At 41.3% G+C, this 22,348-nt stretch overlaps 1 protein-coding gene across 5 annotated transcripts in view; it reads left to right on the forward strand.

The window, feature by feature from the left end:
- Positions 1-22,348, forward strand: part of SLC25A13 (solute carrier family 25 member 13) — a 181,831-nt gene that overhangs the window by 18,738 nt on the left and 140,745 nt on the right. For 3 of the 5 annotated variants that reach the window (XM_032304864.1, XM_032304867.1, XM_032304865.1), the window contains exons 2-3: positions 7,355-7,408; positions 16,536-16,678. In XM_032304864.1, the coding sequence (XP_032160755.1) occupies positions 7,355-7,408; positions 16,536-16,678 (197 nt within the window). Of the gene's footprint in view, positions 1-7,354; positions 7,409-10,795; positions 10,868-16,535; positions 16,679-22,348 lie in introns of those variants that run through there. The other 2 variants (XM_032304866.1, XM_032304871.1) reach the window with 2 other exon arrangements.

Consider the following 22,348-nt stretch of genomic DNA (forward strand, 5'->3'; position numbering starts at 1 on the left):
GGCAGAAGCAGCAGAAGCATGGCCCCCTCCTTCCCAGTTTTTGCTTTACAAAATGTTGCCTTCCACATTTTACCTAGCTTCATTGGATGGACAGCACCTAGGCCACATAGCTGCAAGGGAGTCTGGGAAATGTAGTTTTAGCCTTCCAGTCTCTGCAGTATGGGAAGTAGATGGGAAGGAGAGTTGGGCCCAGCTTCTAAATTGTTGGGCCACACCCAGTAGAGCTTTCCTCTGGGATTCAGGTCCGCCTACTACACTTCCTCAGATTCAGAAGACAGGCAGAGAGATTTCTTTCTCCACCTCCCATTTTCTGCTTGTCCCTGCATGTGTGCCTGTACATACAGCAGAGGCTAGCTCACTTTGATGAGCTGTCTCTTCTGGTTTTTATTTCATATCTAAGGTAAATAATTACTTCATGACAGTAGAATTTTCAGTGTAAGCCTGTGCTTGTCTTAGCTTTCAGACCTTTTAGGTTTCTGGGTGGGGGGTGGGGGTGGTTGGGCACAGGGCTGAGTGAAGGCGGTGTTGTGCAGTTGGTGGAGTAGCAAAGCTGAGATTGGGATTTTAGGGCCTAACTCAGTGGGTCTCAGCTGAACCCCACAGTATAATCTCTTGCTGAAGCTTTGAAGGTACCCATTTCGGAGATTCTGCTTGGATTGACCTTCGCAGTCTAATCTGATAGGCCTGGACCTGATAAAACCCAGAAGTTCTTCGGGAGACTTGAATAGACAGCTGGGACTGAGAATAGCAGCCCTAACCAGACCGAATTGGACATTAGCTAAAGCTGTGGTTCTTAAATTCTAATAGCATCAGAATCACCTGGAGGACTTGTTCAGTGAAGTTCCCATTGGAGGCTGATGGTCCAGTGCCCACACTTTGAGCACCCCTAGCCTAGAAGGAACTACTATGTATTTTCACTGTACAGATTTGATTTCTACTCATCTGAAAAACTTTCTTCCTGCATCAACATTTTTGGAGCATCTGCTTAGTTTCTTTTCTTTGCAGGAGTTGGGAGTAAGATGCATTTGAGGAGATCATGCATATATAAATAGATATCGTACAGCTTTTCACTGGAAGAAGAGAGCTTTTCTTCTCTTTACATTTTCTTCTTCAAATTAGTATCCCTTATTCTGTGTAGGTGTTCTTGTGGTGTTCCCCACTGCCCTGTTGGACTCACAATTCTGTACTACTGCGATTTGTTAATGAGCTTATAACTGTGCTTGATTCCAGTGTTAGAAAGTCAGTTTAAAAAAATATTGCTCCACGCAGAATAATCTTTCCTGGTGTTCTCCTCCTTTTGGCTGTTCTAACTCATACTAAAATAAGAATGAATTTATTTGTCCTGAAAGTATTTTTCTGGTTCTCCTTGTCATGCTTCCTGGCACCACCTTTTAAAAACACAGTCATTGAAGTTATGTTCTTGTTGGCTATTTTTTAAATATGTAGGATATACCTAGTTAGTGCATCTGTTTTGCAAATGCTATTGTTAACCTGTTCAAGCTATTATATCTAATGTTTGTCTTGTCAAAAATTTTACATACTCAGTGGTCCTGAAATTTTGTTCTGTGAAACATAGATTCACTGAATTGACCTGAAATTTCCATATTAAAGTTCAGTAAAGGTAAACTTCTCCCGGTTTGGGGGGTGGGGAATATATATATATATAGCATAGTTTTTTCAATTTTAACCCTCCCTCTTTTCACTGAGTCTTGACTGTGTGTGAAAGTTAGCTGCTATAGTATGAGGCTCTGTTGTATTGATTTAAGGAGCAAATGGTAATATTTCATAGTCATCTGCCAAGAACTCTTTTCCTTCATGGTGATTTTCCTAACTATGCTGGAAAACTAGTACCTTTATTTAAAACTTCTAATATACAAATTTTGTTTAATAGTGGAATCTGTTCTTGCAAATGCAAATTCAGAAGCATGATGATAAAATCAGGCAATTAATTTGGAAGAACAGTAGCTGTAAATATTTACATACTGTTAGTATAAGGAAAAAAAAAAACTTATAACAATGAGATTCAGCCTTCTGGAAACAATCTGAAGTTTGATGAATCTTCTAAAGGCTTGTTAAAGTGATGCAGAGTGTGCATGCTGAGCCACTGTTTGAGTTGACTTGAAAAGGGAGGCTGCATTTCTGTAGTTCCCCTTTTCCAGCTCCCCAAACTTCCTGGGTATTGATTTTTGCCACCAGGCAGAATCCATCTCAGTACACCTTCAGAACACTGGTACTTCTAGCTCTAACTTAATGTTGTCTCAAAAGAAGCTGTGTTTAGTATTCTTCCTTCACTGCACATGATACCCAACAAGATAGGAATGGGAGGTAGAAGTAGAAATGGGAATTCTGGCTAGCCACACAGCAGGGGGGAGGCCAAGAGACCAGTAAAAGAGTTTTTTGAATTTATCCCCAATTGAACCATAGTTATTTTGTGCTTCATTAGTATGTTCAGGACCTAATAACACACATTTCCACAGGCTGCAGGGAAATTCCATGGTGTATCTGGAACTTGGGATCTGTTTTCAAGAAGTCGCATTGGTTGAGTCTCAGATAGCAGAAGGGATGAGTTAGGAAAACGTCTGTGGTTGGTGGTTTGCTGAATGCTTTTGAAGATCCATGAGTTCCTTTCCCCTCCCTCCTCCTCATTTTTTCCTTGTCAATTTATATGCCAGGTTACTCATCGCTTAGACTTTTTGAAGAGTAAGCATGGTAGAAGATAAACACCTTTCCACAAATAGTACAAATAATGGATTTCATTTGAGTGCTTTAACTGTGTGTCCTTTTGTTGCTAAGCACTAGATGTTATTATCTCCTGTAACTCTTGCAACCATCCAGGACTTCTGATTTTACAGGGGAGGAAAGGGAGACTGAGAGGTCAGAGGTCTAGCTCAAGGTCACACAACTAGTAGGTTTAGATGTCACACCTAATCCCAGTCACAGGTGGGCTGATACTAAAGCCATGTTTTTTGTTGTTGTTGTTTTGTTTTGTTTTTAAGATTTTTAAACATTTATTTATTTATTTATTTAGTGAAAGTCAGGGAGGGGCAAAGGGAGAGGGAGAGAGAGAATCCCAAGCCAACTCCATGCCCAGTGCAGAGCTCGATGTAGGGCTCGGCAGGGCTCAATCCAGCATGCTGAAATCATAACCTGAGCTGAAACCAAGAGTCTGATGACATGCAACCATCTGAGCCACCCAGGCACCCCTAGAGCCATGTTCTTAGTAATAGCACTGGATGGATGCTACAGTCTGGTGGTTGTAGGATAAAATCTTGATTTCTAGGCATGTACTATATTAGTGGTTAACTTAAGTTATGGTCAGTTTGAAGCTCTCTACCATGTGGCTCAGTGGAAAAACCAATAGAGTAGGAGGTGGAAGATTGGGAATCTGATCTCAGCTCAGATGTTACTTAGATATGTAAGCAGAAATGGGTACCAGATCTGACTTTTGGGGAAGTACTTGACCCTCTTTGAGCCTTGGTTTCTCCTTCTATAAAGTGGGTGCAATATTATGCTGTCTGCAGGTCTCAGATTTTGCTGTGAAGATCCAGTGAAGTAATAGTCATGCATTGAAAATATTAAATGTTCTATACACATTAGGTGATATGGCTTAGATTTGTTAGGTAACTATACGGATTTTTAAAAAATAAATTTATAGAATTCAGTACTTCAGCTAATATTTATTGAATCCCTCTTATGCCAAACATTATACTAGATGTTGGTCATACATTGATGAATAACTCCTGCTTTTTAAACAAAAAAATTTTTTTTAAAAGATTTTATTTACTTATTTGACAGACAGAGATCACAAGTAGGCAGAGACAGGCAGAGAGAGAGGGGGAAGCAGGCTCCCCGCTGAGTAGAGAGCCTGATGCGGGGATTGATCTCAGGACCCCGGGATCATGACCTGAGCCAAAGGCAGAGGCTTAACCCACTGAGCCACTCAGACGTCCCTAAACAAAATTTTTAATAAATTTATATACCCTTCACCCATTTCTCCCACCCCACTCCCCTGTCTCTAGCAACCACCAGTCTGTTCTCTGTATCTATTTTTTTCCCTCTGTATCTGTTTTTGTATAGATACATAGATTCCATATATAAGATCATACAGTACTTGTTTTTCTCTGATTTATTTCACTTAGCATATGCTCTTGAGGTCCATCCATGTTGTTGCAAATGGCAAGATTTCATTCTTTCTTATGCCTGAATAATAATCCATTATTTATTTATTTATATATATTTATCTATTTCACAATTTCTTTGTCCATTCATCCATCAGTGGACACTTAGGTTGTTGCTTTGTCTTGGCTATTGTAAATAAAGCTTCAGTGAACATGAGGGCGCATATATATCTTTTCAAGTTAGTGTTTTCATTTTCTTCAGATAAATACTCTCTTAGTAGAATAGTTCCATTTTTTAAATTTTTTGAGGAACCTACGTAATGTTTTCTGTAATGGCTGCGCTAATTATCATTCTCACCAGCAGTGTACGGTTACCTTTTCTCTACATTCTTGCCAACACTTACTATTTTCTTGTCTTTTTTTTCTTATAATTAGTCTAACAGGTGTAAGGTAACATCTCATTGTGGTTTTGATTCTCATTTTCCTGATGATGAGTGATACTGAGCATCTTTTCATGTATCTGTTGGCCATCTGTATGTCTTCTTTGGAGAAGTTTCACTTGTTCATGGTGTATGATCCTTTTAATAATATATTGTTGAATTTGGTTTGCAAGTATTTGTTGAGGATTTTTGCACATATGTTCATCAGGGATACTAGCCTGTAATTTTTTTTTTTTTTTCTTGCGACATCCTTTTCTGGTTTTGGTATCAGGCTATGCTGGACTCATGAGTTTGGAAGAGTTTCTTCCTCTTCTATATTTTGCAAGAGTTGGAGAAGGATTGGTATTAATTCTTTGAATAGTTGATAGAGTTTTTTAGTGGAGCTGTCTGGTCCTAGACTTGTGTTTTGGGAGGTTTTAAATTATTGATTAAATCTCCTTACTAGTAATTGGTGTCTTCAGATTTTTGTATTTCATTATGATTCAGTCTTGGTAAGTTGTGTGTTTCTAGGCATTTACTCATTTCTTCTAGGTCGTCCCATTTGTTAATATAATTGTTATAGTGGTCTTTTATCTTTCATATTTCGGTGGTACCAGTTGTTGATGTCTCCTCTTTCATTTTTGATTTTATTTGTGCCATCTGTCTTTTATGCTTGGTGAATCTGGTTAAAGGTTTGTCAGTTTTGTTCATTTTTCAAAGAACCAGCTGTGTTACATTGATGTTTCCTATTGTCATTTTAGTCTCTGTTTCATTGATCTCTGCTCTCATCTTTGTTGTTTTCTCCCTCTATGGATTGTGTTCCCCTGTGCCCCTTAGATCCTGGCAGAGTCGGGGAGTGAAAGCCTTGTTTCTTAGGGAGGTGCAGTCCTGCTGGGGGATACTGATGTGCATTTGGGGGTTAGCAATGGAAGAATGCTGTGGGAATTTAGGGCAGGGGAAGTTCACTCTAAAATAGCATTGCCCTGGGAATGCTTGATGAAGTGCATGGAATAGTGAAGTAATTAGATTTTGAAGGATGTGGTATTCAAATGGAGCAAGAATAGTTCACTTGGTGGAAACCTAACCTTTGTTTTTAAAAGGAAACCCAGCTAAGTGCCTATGGTAACCATATGCCTTTTAAAAAATGTCACATATGGGGGCACCTGGGTGGCTCAGAATGTTAAGCATCTGCTTTTGGCTCAGGTCATGATCTGTGGGTCCTGGGATCGAGTCCCACTTTGGGCTCCTTGCTCAGCGGGGAGACTGCTTCTTCTCTCCCTCTCCCTCTCCCTCTTCTGCTTGTGCTCTCTCTGTTTCTGTCTCAGTAAAATAAAATATTTTTTAAAAATGTCACATATGGACGGTTTCAAGATACGGAACTTGGAGGGACTTTGTCCGCCCTTAAGAGGATGGAGGCGTTTTTATGCTGTCTCATCTTCTTCAGTAGTGTTTGGCCTATCCTACCTTTCTCAGAATATAAACCCGAAAGGAAGGAATCTTCTCTGGAAATGTGTAGATTGGCACTATCATCAGTCTTAGGTTGGTTAGCATTCTGTTTTTTCCTCCTTAATTGAATAGCAAAGAATACTAATTTAGAATTTTAAAAAGATTTCCAAATCTTACGGACAAAAAAATGCATTGGTGGTTACAAGTGCTCAGTTGAAATTAAAGGAGTTATCAGTCTTGCTTTGGGAAACAAGGTGAGTAGCCAACTCGTTTTAGAAAAACTACCTTTCCCATTCCAGCGATTAGTTAATAAAATTATTCCTGACAGTGGCAGGCCAAGAAGCTCGGCAGTTACACATTTAGAGACAGAGAACCCATTGTCCAAAGATCTCAGAAGAGCCTCTGCAAACACACAGAAGGGATTTAGAACAATTTGCATAAATCTCCCTGTGGATAGCGACATGGCTCTGGTATTAGGGTGGTTCCAGGAACCCCTCCTTGGCTGTATCATGGGGTGACGCTGTGCTTGGTGAGACTTAAGTCCCATGACGGTTATTGCCAGCAGGATTGGGTGATGGGACACTGAATAAGCCCACTGTTTGGTTCCACATAAGGACTCTTTTGTGTTGGCCTGGGGTGGCCATATTCAAGTTTGTCTTGCTTTTTCTCCACTGATGTTTTTGGACTTTGTGGGCTGGGGAATTAAGCACAACACCTATTCTGAGCTAATCTGTCAAATTTTGTTCTCAAAAGGTAACCATAGCCCCTTGTATTTCTAGAATGTGGAGAATAATAGTCATACCTTTGGAGACTTTGACTTCTTAAATTAAAAGTTGGGGAGGGAAGGAGACCTTGCTTGGCATGCCCAGATAGCTAGGTATTCATGCGTGTTCCTGGCAGAACTGTGAGAAGTAATTCCCTTGTTTGTTAATATGATTTGCCTTGTTCACCAACTTCTTTAAGAACTGTGTTCTCTTGCATAGTTAACAAACAAGTTGTACTTTAATATTTAATATTCCTCTGTGGAAAGGTATGGATCACTCTGGTGTGTAGTTTAAAAATGCCAGGTGGTCACAGATCTGTTTCCAGTTTTCTTTTTTTCTAATTTTTGGGGAAAAAAAATGATATACATTAAGTACCGCATACTAAGAGCTTTATTGGTTTCTTGCACAGACTGTTACCATTCTAGAAGCCACATAAGGAGTCTGATTTAAAATCCAGGGAGTAGTTTATGCAATGGGGAAATTTGGTGCTTTAAGTACAAAAATGACATCTACTAATTTCTAACCTGGAGTTTATTTTCTTTCAGTCTGCTAGCTTGATTTCTCAGCTTTGTTCTAATAATATAAACATTTTTATGTTTATTTATAGGTGGTTTTAACCAAGAGAGCAGATCCAGCTGAGCTTAGAACAATATTTTTGAAGGTCAGTATAAAGGAATGTTTCTTGTTTCTTGTTTGATTTGTGTTCTTGAACTTTTAAAGATTATTTTCAAACAGCTCTTTATTTCATTGTTATATATATATATATATGAAAGATACCTTAAGTAAAGGATCTTTACTTAAGACTTATGAAAGAGATCCATTTCAGTTCTATCTGTTTTTTGAAATGTGTCAGCAGCTTGCAGGTGACTGTGAGGACAGTATGGTTTACATTTTAATTTCTTGTCTCTCACTTGGTGTCAGATACTGGAAGGGGGTTGTTGGGGGATTTAGTCTTACAACTCATTGACCCTTCCAGGACTCTCCTATGTGTTGTGATGATTGTGGTTTTTCTCCTAGGAGGCTGAAAGCTCTTTGCTAACACTTCCATAATCTTGATCCATCCAGAGAGGGCTGTCTTTGCCTCTCATTGGCCATTGTTGTTACCATCATCATCATCATTATCATGGTTTTATTGCAAGTGTGGTTCATGGTGGAAGCCCAGTATGAGTAACAATACATACCAGTTCATGACAGATACCGTATATTTCCTTAGTTTCTTATATTGACCCTACTTGGTGACCTTGGGCAGTGAATGAATGATAGATAACTCAAATAGAAGTCTAGCCCAGGTCCCAAACCTTGAATCACATGTTATTTTACCTTGATTAAACTACTCAAAAAAGGAAAGGCCACCTCTGTAAAGATCATTCAAAAGGTGTATATGTGGGCCTTTTCTAAACATGATGGAAAAGCAGCTGTGCTGTATTCTTGAGGACCAAGGCTTCAAATGAAACACTTCGCCTGCTGCTGTGTACCAAATATATGGCCCTGAAAGTCACTAATTCTGTGAGCATCTCTTTCCTTATGAGAGTGTGGTACAATTAAAAAATACTGAGAAATCAGAGAATTTGAATACCGACAGGATTAACTGATATCAAGGAATTGTTACTGATTTTTTTTTTTTTTCCTGAATGATGATATTGTGATAGGAGCTATAAAGAGTCTTTTTCTGTTAGAGAGTGAAGTGTTTATAGATAAGATTATGTCTTAGGTTGGCTTTTAAACACCCCAGTTTTGGTGGGGGAGGGAAAATGCCTTGTCCGTGTGGTGGTAATACTTGAAATTGGTAAAGGGAACATTGAGTTTCTTACCCTATTCTTTCTACTTTGTTCATGTATGAACATCTTGTGAGTTATAAAAATTTGTAAAGATTGAGTGAAAAAACTTGGGTGAAAGTGCCCAGCGCCTTACTGATAACTGATCAGTAAGTATTTGAAATTAAATAATTCAACACAAGAGACAGGCTTCAAAAGGAGATGGTTAAAAATGTGAGTAGGGCTGGGGGTGGGGGGAAGGGATAATATGTAAGGAGGTTTGGATTATGTATAAGAAAGCAGAATTCTTTATCAATTTGGTTTTAACCTGAAAGGACAACACAGTATACAGATTCGAAGGTGGAAAAGGATTGTAGGCCATGCAAATCCAGAAAGCAGAAATGCTTTGTTTCTCACCTGGACTAGTATCTGTTACTCTGCATTTGCGGCCCACCGTGATTGGGATGAGGTGTGTATGTGGGAACCGTGGACATTTTTATTGTGTATATTTAAGATTTATAGTATAAAACTTAAAATTCTAGGAGACCACTTGCAGTGGGTTGCCAGAGACCCTAGAGAAATGGGTAAAAGCTCATTAACCTCAGCTGGCAACGTCATAATCATTCTTCGAACTCAGGACCTCGCTATTACTTCTGTTTTCTAAACCAGCAGTAATTGTGGGCTTCCTTCTGACAGGAAATGGGAACAAGTTTGAAGATCTTAGTAGATGGTACATCTTGGGCACCTCTTGGTCTTTTGGCGTGATCCAGTAGAAAGACTCCACCTGGGTAAAAGCTGTGCCCACCTTTTGAGGCTGCATGGCCGCTGGGTTAGGTTAAGATCCCACTTTGGAGAGCCTGTCTTTTCCATCTACTCCTGTTAATAGGAGGCGAGTCCCTGCTGGAGACAGATCAGATTGGTCAGAGTTCTGGAGAGCCAGCTGTGAGGTTTCTGTGTCAGTGAGCCTGAAAGCTGGGGCGGGATCTTTGGCAGCACGTGGGGAAATGCCGTCGGCTCTTGGGGTGGCTAAGACGATGTGGCTTTTGAGTGAGAGTGTGACTTAGAGTCCAAGGGAACGATGGGGCCAGGAAGGCGGGAGTGGGGGGGAGACTGTCCGTGAAGAAAAGAGTGATCAGCAGTTTCTGGAAGGGATTGTGGCTCTGGCAGAGGTTTGGGTGATCTCATCAGGCCTGGGCAGGGTCGTACCAACACAAATCCACCTTGGCTCAGCATGTGGGGGATCTCTTGTTTACCGTCTGCCACAGATGGTGGTGTGGTGGGAGGAGAAAAGGGATGAGAATTGGGGTGAGGGTTGGGGACTCTGCCAGGCACTGCTCCACTGTGGCCAGGCTTTCCCATTAAGTGGGGGGATCAGCAGTAAGCTCTCTGCAAACTGGGCTACTTTGCTGATTTTCTGTGACTTTCTCCTGACTTTTCTTCCTGATAAATAAACCAGCCTTCTGACTGTCACGCTAGTTAGGGGATTCTTCTGTAGCTCAGGGGAGGTGGACCTTTGGACCAGATGAGCTGATAGCAGGGGAGATGGCAACTGTGGAGGTCCGAGAGAGCCAGTGGAACTGGCAGAGAGGAGGAAAGAGGGGTCCTGGAGGACGGAGATGGGCCCTTGAGAAGGGTTACACTTTCTTCTTTTTTTGTGGGGAGGGGTTGCTTACTGTATGTGAAGTGTAGCATTAAGTGTTGGGGATATAAAGATGCATAAATCATGGATCCTGCTTTTTACTAGTTCACTGTGTGTAAGTGTAAACAACAAAAAAAGCCATGATATGGTTGATAAGCATTATATGGTGTTAATTAGTAGGAAGATGATGTGGGGCTAATTAGATCTAGCCGAGGTCATTGCAATTACAGAGAGGTGGTGGTGTTGGAGCTGGGCTTGACAGTGAGTAGGTACTTACCAGCTGGAGATGGTATAGGGGGGCTGTGGGCAGAGGGCAGAGGAGGACCATTCCGGGCAGAGGCAGCAGCAGGTGTGGAACAGAGGGCTGTAAGAGTGCCAGGCGGGGGGTGACCTGGAGCACAGGCTCTTGGGCAGCGCAGTTGGGTGGTGGGCAGGGGGCACTCAGTGGCTAGCATTCCTAGCCTGAGGGGTTGAGTTGGTTATGCAGCCTCTTCGGGTGACAAGTGGTGGCTAACATTTTGTCTGCGTGTGGAAGTTGAAGTCCAGGTGTGGTCAGTTACGTTTCTAATCTAAGTGTTGACATGCGTTTTGGAGCAGGTGTGCTGAGTACTTCCAGTTTAAATAAAACACCGTGAAACTTCAAGGTGAGTAGGGTGTATAGAAGAGGTATAAGCAGCAACCAAGTCTTCAAGGAGTTCAGCTTTTACACGGGAGACCACATTTACAGGTAGGCAGCGGGTGAAAAAGAATCTAGGTTCACGTAAGTGCCAGTGCGGTGAGCGAATATGGAAGTTGAGGTCCAGGTATGGTCAGTTCTGTTTTGTGGCACACAGGAAACCGAGAGGCTGGAGTGGCCTCTGTGGTGAGGAGAAGGCTCCCTGGAGAGGGACCTGGGAGAGCCGCAGGGCGAGTCGGCACTGGAGTCAGGAGGAGGGCAGCTGGGGAGTTCCGGGAGAGAGGGCCACATTCGAGGGAAGGCCGGGAGATGGGTTTGGGAGCACACAGCCTCTCCACGTTGAAGGATTCTTGCTCTTTCAACTTGTTGATTTAAATTCAGCTCTGTGCCAGGGAGTCTGCCAAGCCTTACAGGGTGTGGGTGACAAAATTAGCAAGGTAATTGGGAGTTTGGCACGCCTGCTGAACAAGAGGAAGCCACTGGGTTCATCCAGTGACACTGGCAGGGTGGGTCGAGATTTGGCAGCAGGGTCATGAGTTAGGCGGCCTTGGCGGGTAATCCCGGTGCAGGGCCCTGAAGACTTGTTAGGGTTATGATAGCAGCAGGGGGATGGAGAATGGGGGAGGTTAAGACATTTTGAAGGACTGCTTGATGGACATGATCTTGTACAATGTATGAGAGGGTGCAGGGTAAATACAGCCCCTGGATAGAGCCTGGGTTAGGGAGGTGCCAGTAAAGAGAAGGGGAAAATTGAGAAGGACAGTGTTCGCTCAAGGGAGAGCAAAGAGGGTGGTATGTACTGTTTACGGGTGGAAGTAGCTGAATGCCTGTAGTGTAAGTTGTGGGAGATGACAAAACTGGGTAAAGGGACTACTAGACAAGGGGAATAGGCCTTATGACAGTTTGTAATGATACATAGTGAATTACACTTGGATTTTTTATAATTGTTCTTTGTCAGCAAAACATACATATTTAGAAATTAGTTAACAAAATTGGAAAAACAGTTAATTTCTTTATTGAAAACTTAAGATGAGAAAATGCTTCATATTGGCAAAAATTTAAAAAGCAAAAGTATATAAAGAAAATTAATATGTGATTCTGCTGTATAGCTAAAATCCATATCTATATCTATGTATAAATATGTAAAATTATATTTTATATACCTCTCTCTGTCCGTATCTCTGTGTATGTATATAAAACCTTTTTTTTCTTAACAGGAGAAAAAATACTTTTTTATCCAGCTTTTCCCTTTACCTAATACGTTAGGAAAACTTTTTTCCTATAATTGAATGTATTTCTACAGTATTTTTATTGTCATGAGCTATCCCTGTGTATGGCTCTTTTTACCATAATTTATCTAGCCACTTCATATTTTTGGGTGCTTAGTTGTGTTTCCTGCTTTGCTAGTATAACAACACTGTACTGAATACTCTTGGACCTGCATTTTTGCATATAGCCTGCATATGTTTAATCATATTAGAACTTACAAAAATTTGTAAGGGAGAGAGAGAGGCTTCAGGTCACTTGTAAAATCTAGTCCCCAAAAAGGATTAAATACCATTTTAAAGGTAGTGAGAGCTGTGTGGTCCACTCCCTTGACGGGGACCCCTGCGCGCCCTGGGGCCCCATTGGCAGTACATTCTTACTATGATCTGTCTTTGTCCGTCAGTTGAAGGAACAACCTTTGACATTTTTACTGTAATCACAAGGCAGACCACCCAGCCTTGGTAATGCGCTGGTTTTGCAATCTGAAGAAAACTGTTTTCCATGTTCAGATTAATATGTTCTTATATTTATAAAATTATTTCATTATCACCTCTAAAAACTGGGGCAGAAAATATCTTGATTTTTTTAAAAAATGTAAAATGCTGAGGTATAAATCAAGTGCCCAAATCATAAATGTACATACAGCTCCATTAATGTTCCCAAAGTGAGCTCACACCCATGTAACGAGCCCCCCCAGAAGCCATCTGATGCCCCGTCTAGTCAGGATCCACCTCTTCTGAGGGGAACCAGTTGTCTGGTTTTCAGCTTCTTAAAAATGGAAAAAACACTATATTTTCTTGTGTCTCATTTCTTTCATTCTTGCTTTATTTATTTATTAAAAAAGATTTTATTTATTTGACACAGAGATCACAAGTAGGCAGAGAGGCAGGCAGAGAGAGAAGGGGGAAGCAGGCTCCCTGCTGAGCAGATAGCCCGACATGGGGATCGAACCCAGGACCCTGAGGCTTTAACCCACTGAGCCACCCAGGCGCCCCTCACTCTTGCTTTAGTTGTTAAAATTCATTCCTGTTGTTGCATGTGGTTGGCGTTCTCCTATTCTCATGGCCGTGTTGTATTCCGTAGTGTGATTGTACCACAGTACACAGTTCATCTGTACATCCTATTGTTGGTTGTTGTTTGAGTTATTTTCCATCTTTTCGCTATTGAAGCTAATGCTGCTATGGACATTACAATGCCATTGTAATGGCACACGTTTCTGTTGGAGACCTCCTTAGAGTTGAAATTGCTGTGTCTGAGGTTCTGTGCATGTTCAGTTAGAGGAGATGCTGCCAGACAGTGTTCTAAAGTGGTTTGACAGTTTACTCTCATGACACCAGTGTATGAGAATTGCATTTGCTACCTGTTTCTGCAAACACTTGTTATTTCTTTTTAATTGTCCTATGTAAGGGTTAGAGGTATGGCATTATAATTTTATTTTGCACTTTCAGTGGAATTCTTTTTAAGGGGGACAGCAGCTCAACAATGATTCTGAATGTTACCTGGGGGAAAAATCAAAGACTGATCATGGCCCAGAAAACTCCCAGGAGGGAAAGTAGCACAATAATTTTAAACTTTCTTCCATTCAATAGATGTGTATTGACCATGGTTCTCTCTGCCTGACACCAGTCCAGGACCCTGAGGATGTTGCAGTGAGAACCACGGGAACAAATCCTGTCCAGACAGAGCTTTCCCTTTAGTTGTAGCAATTAAGGTGCATGTAGTCTTGGAAGAGTAGACAGGTGAGTTGGCCAGGACTCCTGCTGGAGGAATGGTAGGAGTTGACAGCACATCCCTTCAGGGAATTTGATGGATGAAGCATCCCTTCATGGAATTTGAGGGCAGCCCCAGAGGGGAGTCTCTACCTTAGGAAGCCATTTGTCGCCAACTGATCAGAACTAGTGTTGAAGAAGGACTTACTTGCCAGGCTGTTCCCTGATGATCATGTGATAATTAGTATGTGATACACTTGCATCTTAAAGACAAGGGAAGGGAGAATGATTTCATTTGTGCGCCTGGGACAATCAAGAGATTAAGTGGGGAAAAACTAAAGTAGGAGGATCCTCACCTCAGACCACATAAAACAATAAAGTACCAGTGCATTGAAACTTAAGAAATAAACCTACTTAAAAGTTAAGAGAAAATATGGGTAGATACTAGTCTTGAGATGAGGAAGGCCTGGGTTTTAGATTTAGAAGTAAGCAATGGAAGAAATTGCAGAGGAGGAAGAAAAATCTACAGACTCCGTTATCTGCAAGTATCAAACTGGATAAATATTTACAACAAATCTGGTAGGGAGGAAAAGGGCATGTTCACACACTGCTGGTGGGAGTGTAGATTGGTACAGTCTTTTCTGGAGAGCAGGGTGATAATAAGTATCAAGAGCCTTCAAGTTCCCTCTCCTTGACTCAACATTTTCTCTTCCGGGAGTGGAGCCTTTGAAGATTGCCAAGAATTTGGATAATTGTTATATACAAGCTGGTTACCTTGGCTTTATTTAAAAATAGCCCAAACTGGAAAACAACCTTAACATCTACTGGTGGGAGAAGAGTTAAATTGTGTTTTTAGCTAAATTAATTACTCACCGCTGTAAGCAAGCTAGTATGATTCTCGATCATGGCTCGTTGTAGTTAGCTGGGACATCTCCCTTGTACTTCTGTCTTGTTTTGCCTCCAGAAGGTCCAATATAATTCTTCCATGTTTCCAAAAAGCCATTTCAATGCTAAGTGAATAATAGGGGATTCTTGGACCATTTTTGAGCTTTTCTTTTGTACCATGCTAAAAATTAACCAAAAACGGATTGTACAGAACATTTATGAAGTGCTTATTGTGTATAGTGTGTTGTGCTAAGTATATTATGTGATTATTCGTTTATTTCTAGCATTGACCTTAAGAAGCAGGCGGTGTTGTTATCCCAGTTTTATGGGGGAGGAGCCAGAGGCCCAGGAAGCTTACTTTACAGGTCATCCAGGTGGTGAGAGGCAGAAGCAGAGCTCAGTGCAGCCCAGGCCTGAGGAATCCAGGGCTGGTTCCTGAGTATCTAAGCAAGTTTATCCTGCCTTGGAATTAAAATGTAGAAGTAACAAGTGACTTATAGAAACAGTTGTAATGGGACTTGACCCTGTGGCTGCAGAGGGAGTGGAGGTGCTTTGGTTGCACTTCCCTTCCCGGGTGCACCACATCACAGCGGCCTCCAGCTTGCCTTGCTCTTCCTGCAGCTCTCGGAATTCACCTCCCCACCCCCAGTCACTGTCCTGTCCCCAGGGTCAACAGGTCTTCTCCTCTGCCATCAGAATACCGGATGATCCTGTGTTGTTTCTCAGCATCCCCTGTGTCCCCTGGGACTCCACGAGACAGGGATGAGAAGCTTCCTGCTTCCCGGCACTGGATTCTGCCACTAAAGGCAGGAGGAACGCTGTGTGAAAGCATTGAGTGTACCCAATTCTTTTTTGTTTTTTTTTTAAAGATTTTATTTATTTGACAGAGAGAGATCACAAGTAGGCAGAGAGGCAGGCAGAGAGAGAGAGAGAGGAGGAAGCAGGCTCCCTGCTGAGCAGAGAGCCTGATGTGGGACTCGATCCCAGGACCCTGAGATCATGACCTGAGCCGAAGGCAGCGGCTTAACCCACTGAGCACCCGAGTGTACCCAATTCTTACGGACCATTTCTACTCTGGAACGGAGAGGAAGCTAACTAGAGCAGCCTTTCACATCTCCTTCCATAAAATCCCACGAGCAGCCATACAGTTGACAGTTTGCTTTCCCGCTTAGCCTGTTTGTCCTGCTTTCTTGCATTATTGGTGTCCTTGGTGTCCTTGAAACAAATGGGGCAAAAGAATTAGGTTGTTCCCATCCATGATTTTTTAAAGCTGTATGTCCTTGCTAAAAACAAGATGTAATTTTCCTTCCAAGTTTCTGTAAACTAGGGTTTCTCATTGTCAATACTGTTGACATTTGGGGCTGGCTCACTCTGTTGTAGGGGGTCATCCTGACCTCTCCTAACTAGATGCTGCTAGCATCCCTTCCCGTCAGGTTATGACAGTCAAATTTGTCATCAGACACTGTCAGATGTCCTCTGTGGAGAAATAGAAAACAAATGGAGAAAGTGCAAAGCAAGAGAAACCTCGCCCAGCCCTCCCGCCCTCCCCAAAAGGCAGGTTACATAGAGAGGGTGGGCCTCTTAGGTTTTGCTTGGCTGTTAGGGGGATGTTGATGTTTAAAAGCTGGACAGTCAGGCTAAGCTGCCCCCAGTTGAGAACCACTGGTATAAATATAAAACTTGGAAGACTTAACATGTTTCTGTTTTTTTCTGTGAGATGTTCGGAAATAACTGTGCTCGAGAAGAGTGTATTATCATGTCTGATGTCTTATCTGTTGAATATTTTCAGCTTTTTCACATTGATCTCATGATTATGTACTTTTGAGGGTAAAATACTTTCTCTTTTTTTTTCTAAACAGTATGCAAGCATTGAAAAAAATGGTGAGTTTTTCATGTCTCCCAATGACTTCGTCACTCGATACTTGAACATTTTTGGAGAAAGGCAGCCTAATCCAAAGACTGTGGAACTTCTAAGTGGTGTAGTGGATCAGACCAAAGATGGGTATGTTTGTTTTTAATTATCTTATTTAATATTTTTTGTTTGAAATAGCTTTTTATCACTTTAAATATTAGGAAGTCACTGAATACCTTTCTCTCTCTCAAGAGCATTTTGTCTACCTATTACAATTAATTCATTATTAGGAATTATACCTTTAACATTTCCTTCTTATCACAGTTGGGGATTCTATGTGTGTGTGTTTTTTGTTTTTTTTTTTAAGATTTTATTTATTTAGAGAGAGAGAGCACGCTTGAGTTGGGGGAGGGGCAAAGGGAGAGGGAGGGAGAGAATTTCAAGCAGACTCTGCACTGGGCATAGAGCCCTGTGTGGGACTCAGTCTCATTTCCCTGAGATCATCACCTGAGCTGGAATTAGGGATTGGATGCATAATTGACTGAGCCACCCAGACACCCCGTGTGTGTATTTTTTAACAGTAAAGAACTGCTTATGGTTTTAGAGACTTAACTATAGTTGATGAATGGTGTGAGATCTACTAAAGTGTTTGTACATATTTGGTATTTTTCAAGGGAACTCTAAGAACTGTGAGTAAATGTAAAATATAGCTCTACGAACATGATCTTTCCCTCTGCTCAAATAACTTTTGAAATCTTTTGTATGATTAAATCGTATGACTCTAAACAGAATAATATGATGATTCCAAATCACTAAGAAGGCATTCTACCCAAGCTGGAAGAGACAGATACTTTGCAAAATGCCTTTGGATTTCTTTTCCCCTACCAGTGTTGTCACATTTTAAAAATGAGTTTTTCCTAAGCTGTTTAAGATTGTAGCTGGCTGGGGCACCTGGGCAGCTCAGTGGGTTAAGCCTCTGCCTTTGGCTCAGGTCATGGTCTTGGGGTCCTGGGATCGAGCCCCACATTGGGCTCTCTGCTCAGCAGGTAGTCTGTTTCTCTCCTCACCCCCGAACCCTGCCTGCCTCTCTGCCTACTCGTGATCTCTGTCTGTCAAATAAATAAATAAAATCTTTAAGGAAAAAAGAAAAAAAAAAAGATTGCAGTTGGCTTTTACCATTAAGTGTGGAATTTTAGGCCCCAAACTCTCAATAATAGAAATACCAACATCCCCTAGTAGCCAAGTACAACGTCCAAGAGCCGGCCTTCTCTGTATTACCTGTGGTAGACCCAACCTCCCACCCTTGCTACCTGTCAGCACCCTCTTCCATAGATTGCAGTGACCTGCTCTTCCAGAGTGGCTTTCTCTAGCTCTGGGCCTTCTCTGTTTGTCGCCTGTGATTTTTCCCACATGCACTGGTGAAGATACAACTATGGTAAAATTTGTTGATGTATCGCAAATGCTTTCAGTTTTCACCAGCACTTTCCTTTTCTTATTTATGTACCTGTGGTCCCATCTTGCATGGAAGTAATCTCCTCTAAAATGAAGGTGTTGCAGGTAGGAGCCCAGGTAGGAGGGAGAAGGATGGATCTTGGCAGTGATACTCACAGTCATATCCCAGAGAGTTGCTGGATTATGCCTTCTCTGTTTATTCCGGAGGAGGTTATTTGAGTTACTTCTATTTTCCACCTCCACCTGGACACAGCATTCTTTGCCTGGTGGGTAAGTGTGTGTAATGCATGAGCAGCCCATCGTTCCCTCACAGGGCCTCCTCGGGGTTGCGTATATGTTTCATATATTTTCACACTATATTTTTTTAATATATATTTCGTATTTTTCACACTAGTCCGTCAACTAGTGTGACATATGTTTCATATATGTCATATATATGTGAAATATGTCACACTAATCCATCGAAGCAAAAGCTAGATAGAACATAGATTTGTTCCAGCAGATGTATTTTTGTGGGGAAAATTTGGTTGCTTTCACACACCTTGTGTTCATGATTCATACGAAGTGTGACCAAGCTCACATGCAACAAGAATGATTTGATTCAAGGTTTAAGGCCAATTTTTTTTCTTACTTGATGGTTTAAAAATTCTTGGGCGCCTGGGTCGGTCAGTGGGTTAAGCCTCTGCCTTTGTCTCAGGTCATGATCCCAGGGTCCTAGGGTTGAGCCCCACATCTGGCTCTCTGCTCCGCGGGGAGCCTGCTTTTCCCTCTTCCTGCCGCTCCTCCTGCTTGTGCTCTCTGACAAGTAAATAAAGTCTTAAAAAAAAATTCTTTAGGGGCACCTGAGTGGCTCAGTTGGTTAAGCCGCTGCCTTTGGATTGGGTCATGATCCTAGGGTCCTGGGATCGAGTCCCGAATCGGGCTCCTTGCTTGGCAGGGAGCCTGCTTCTCTCGCTGCCTCTGCCTGCCACTCTGCCTGCTTATGTTTACTCTCTCTCTCTCTGACAAATAAATAAAATCTTAAAAAAAAAAAAATTCTTTAAATTACAGAAACATTGAAAGAATGTAATGAATACCTATTATATACTCTGCACCTAGACTAATTAACACATTTGTCACCTTTGTCTTCTCTTTATACACACACACATGCTTTCTACATACAAATACATGTATACACGTCATTTTCTTTTTTGGCTGAACCATTTAATTATAAACTGTAGACATTATGATATTTTAGCATTTATCTTCTAAGGATAAGAACATTCTTCTACGTAACCACCATACCATTATCTTCCTCAGGAGCATTAGCAGTGGCATGTAATATCTTCTGATTTCCAGTCTGTATTCCAATATACTGGATCTTTCTACCTGCCCCCCAACCTCAAATGGCTCTTTGCTGGTTTTTGTTTTTTTGTTTTTTGCTTTTAAATCTGGGATCCAGTCAAGGTTCTTATATTACACTTAGTTGTTATATCTCTTTTAATCTAGAATAGAATTTTGCCTTCTGATGTTTTTTTCATGATACTGACTTACAACCTTACAATCTGGGCCAGTTATTTTATTGAAAGTCCCATGTTCTGGACTCCTCTGGTTGCTTCTTCAGGCCTGGATTCATGTGAGTTTTTGGTGCAGGTTGGGAGAGATTCTGTATTCTCTATTGTACCTCCCAGGAGGCATGTCGTCACAGCATTGACAATGGGAAGTTGGATGTCTTGGTTAAGGTGGCATCCCCCAGATTCTACAGAGATCATTTTTATTCGTAATTAGTAAAGAGATACTGAGAGCATGTGCATATCCTGTCTCTGGCGGCTCAACATCCACTAGTATTAGCATCCTTGATGATCCTTCCCTGAATTAGTTTCTATGCTGTGGTTTGAAAAGTGGTGATTTTTCTTTCTTCCTTCCTTTCTTTTCTTTTTTAAGATTTTATTTACTTATTTGAGAGAGAGTGAGAGAACACAGGAGTAGGGGGAAGATCAGAAGCAGAGAGAGAAGCAGACTCCCCTGCTGAGCAGGGAGCCCAATTGGGGGCTTGATCCCAGGACTTGAGCCAAAGGCATATGCTTAACTAACTAAGGCACCCAGGTGCCCTGAAAGAGAAGTGGTTGATTTTTCAAATTCTGTTATTTCTCCTGTATTTATTATTCAGCATTCTTTGTTAAGGAGAAGCTTTTCTTTTTTTTTTTTTTAAAGATTTTATTTATTTATTTGACAGAGAGAGATCACAGTAGACAGAGAGGCAGGCAGAGAGAGAGAGGGAAGCAGGCTCCCTGCTGAGCAGAGAGCCCGATGCGGGACTCGATCCCAGGACCCTGAGATCATGACCTGAGCCGAAGGCAGCGGCTTAATCCACTGAGCCACCCAGGCGCCCCAGGAGAAGCTTTTCTTCACTCTGTTTTCTTTCTCTCTTTATATTGGTATAAAGTAATGGAAGTTCTTACTTTAAATTCAGTGTATTATAGTCTATTGCTGTTACTCTTACTGATGCTCAGCTTGTCCCACTGTGGGCAGAGGGAATCCCTTTAGCCTGAATTCTGTGACTTCTGCCTGTGAGGGCTCCTTGCTTCTGGAGTGTAAGGGGTTCCAGGCTCACAGTGTGTATTCCCTACTTCCAACCTGGAAATCACTCTTTTCTTCAAGAAGTCCTGTTTTTTTTTAGGTTGGGAATGGGGCTTAGAAGCAGAGCTGGGCACAGGTTTTTCGCTACTAGGTTGTTACTACTACTACTACTACTTCTCAGTGGAAAGAACAGAGAAATGTATTTAATAAAATCAAAACTTCATAATGACATTTCCTATTTACATTTAACATGTTAGGAATTTTTCCCAATAGTTCATCTCTTTCTTTCAGTGAACATTTTGGTTCCTTATTAAATTAATATATTTATGGGCATTAACTTGTATAATTGTTATACCTTCTAATTTTTTTCCCAAATTAACATACTTATTTTTGCAGGTGCTCTCCAAAAATAATAGCCTTTGATTCATTAGATAACATACTGTACTGTAACGTACGTTGTATATATATAACGTAACAGATACATTTTTTCAAAAGCTTCTAACAAATCTGAAATGCTGGCTCTGCTTTCCTGGTTGTGCAGATGAGCTAGCTAGGGCTGTTGCTGACCAGGTTGTTCACCACGAGGCCTGGCTGGCTCCAGAGACTGTGTGGCCTTTCCACTGCTTCAGACTGCCTTTTCTCTCATAAGCTTGTCATCCTCTTCAACTTGACATTTTCTTTCAGATTTTGTATTATCTTAAATATCAGTGTTTGACTGTAACAGAGAAAATCTTAGATGGATGGCCTCAATCTCTTGCCCTATGACTTTTTCTTCATTCGGTTGCAAAAACTTCAGTTTCAGAAAATAACGATCCATAATCTTTTCATCTCGACACGATTATTTAGAGTTTTTCAGTGTCTCCTGTGATTTGTTAACCTACATCAATATTTTCCATCATCTGAATGTATTTTAATTGCAGTTCTTTTATAATGCAGTTCTTTTATAAACTTTTATAATCTTTTAGACTGTATCAACCAATTCTCTTATTTCCATATGCGGTTCATATTAACAGTGGTAAATAGTTCATCATTTTCTATGAAATTATGTACCATACTTTATGAAATTGTGCCCTTCTAGAGTTATTTCAGTTTTCCTATTGTTTCTAGTTTTCCTTTTGTTTAATTAATTCCCTTGGAAGAACTTAGAGGCATTCCTCGATGCAAGGGTAGAAATATTTTAAGTCTCACCATAAGCATTGTAATTCTTTCCAAAAGAATTCAAAACTGAGTAAGTTGAAGAACTTGTCCAAACTATTAAAGCTTTCTGAGCTAGTAGCACAGCACTGGTGTTTGAGCCGAGACCTGCCTAAGCCCCAAGCCTGTTCAGATGTTCGTGCGCCATTTTCCCAAAGCCTATCCTGGACACACAGCTCCTCAGTATTTATGTCACACATAGGTGTAGCTGTACATCTGTTCTCAATGTAAAACTGAGAATGCCTTCATTTCCCCTTCCTTTCCCTTTCATTGGAAGCAAAGCATTTATCAAGTTGACAAGTCACAAATCGTCTTCCCAAATCAACTACTGTTCCTTGAAAAAATTATACGACGAAGCCACATGTTGGCACACGGAAGCACAACACCTACAGCAGCCAAAGGAGAAGCACTGGTGTGGGCTCTGTTTGTCTCTCGAGGCTCTTTCCACATCGCTTGGCTGGCCAGAGGGATTTTAGTGCATAACCTTATTAAAATTTGAAAAACTATTTGTAGATTGGTAACTTTAGGAATAAATATAGTGGCAGCTGTGCCGACCCAGATGGCAGGGTGAACTGTGGTAGTTACTTTTAGGTAGATACTGGCCCACGAGCTGTG

The sequence above is a fragment of the Mustela erminea genome, chromosome 11 (genome assembly GCF_009829155.1).
Source record: "Mustela erminea isolate mMusErm1 chromosome 11, mMusErm1.Pri, whole genome shotgun sequence".
NCBI classification, from domain to species: domain Eukaryota; kingdom Metazoa; phylum Chordata; class Mammalia; order Carnivora; family Mustelidae; genus Mustela; species Mustela erminea.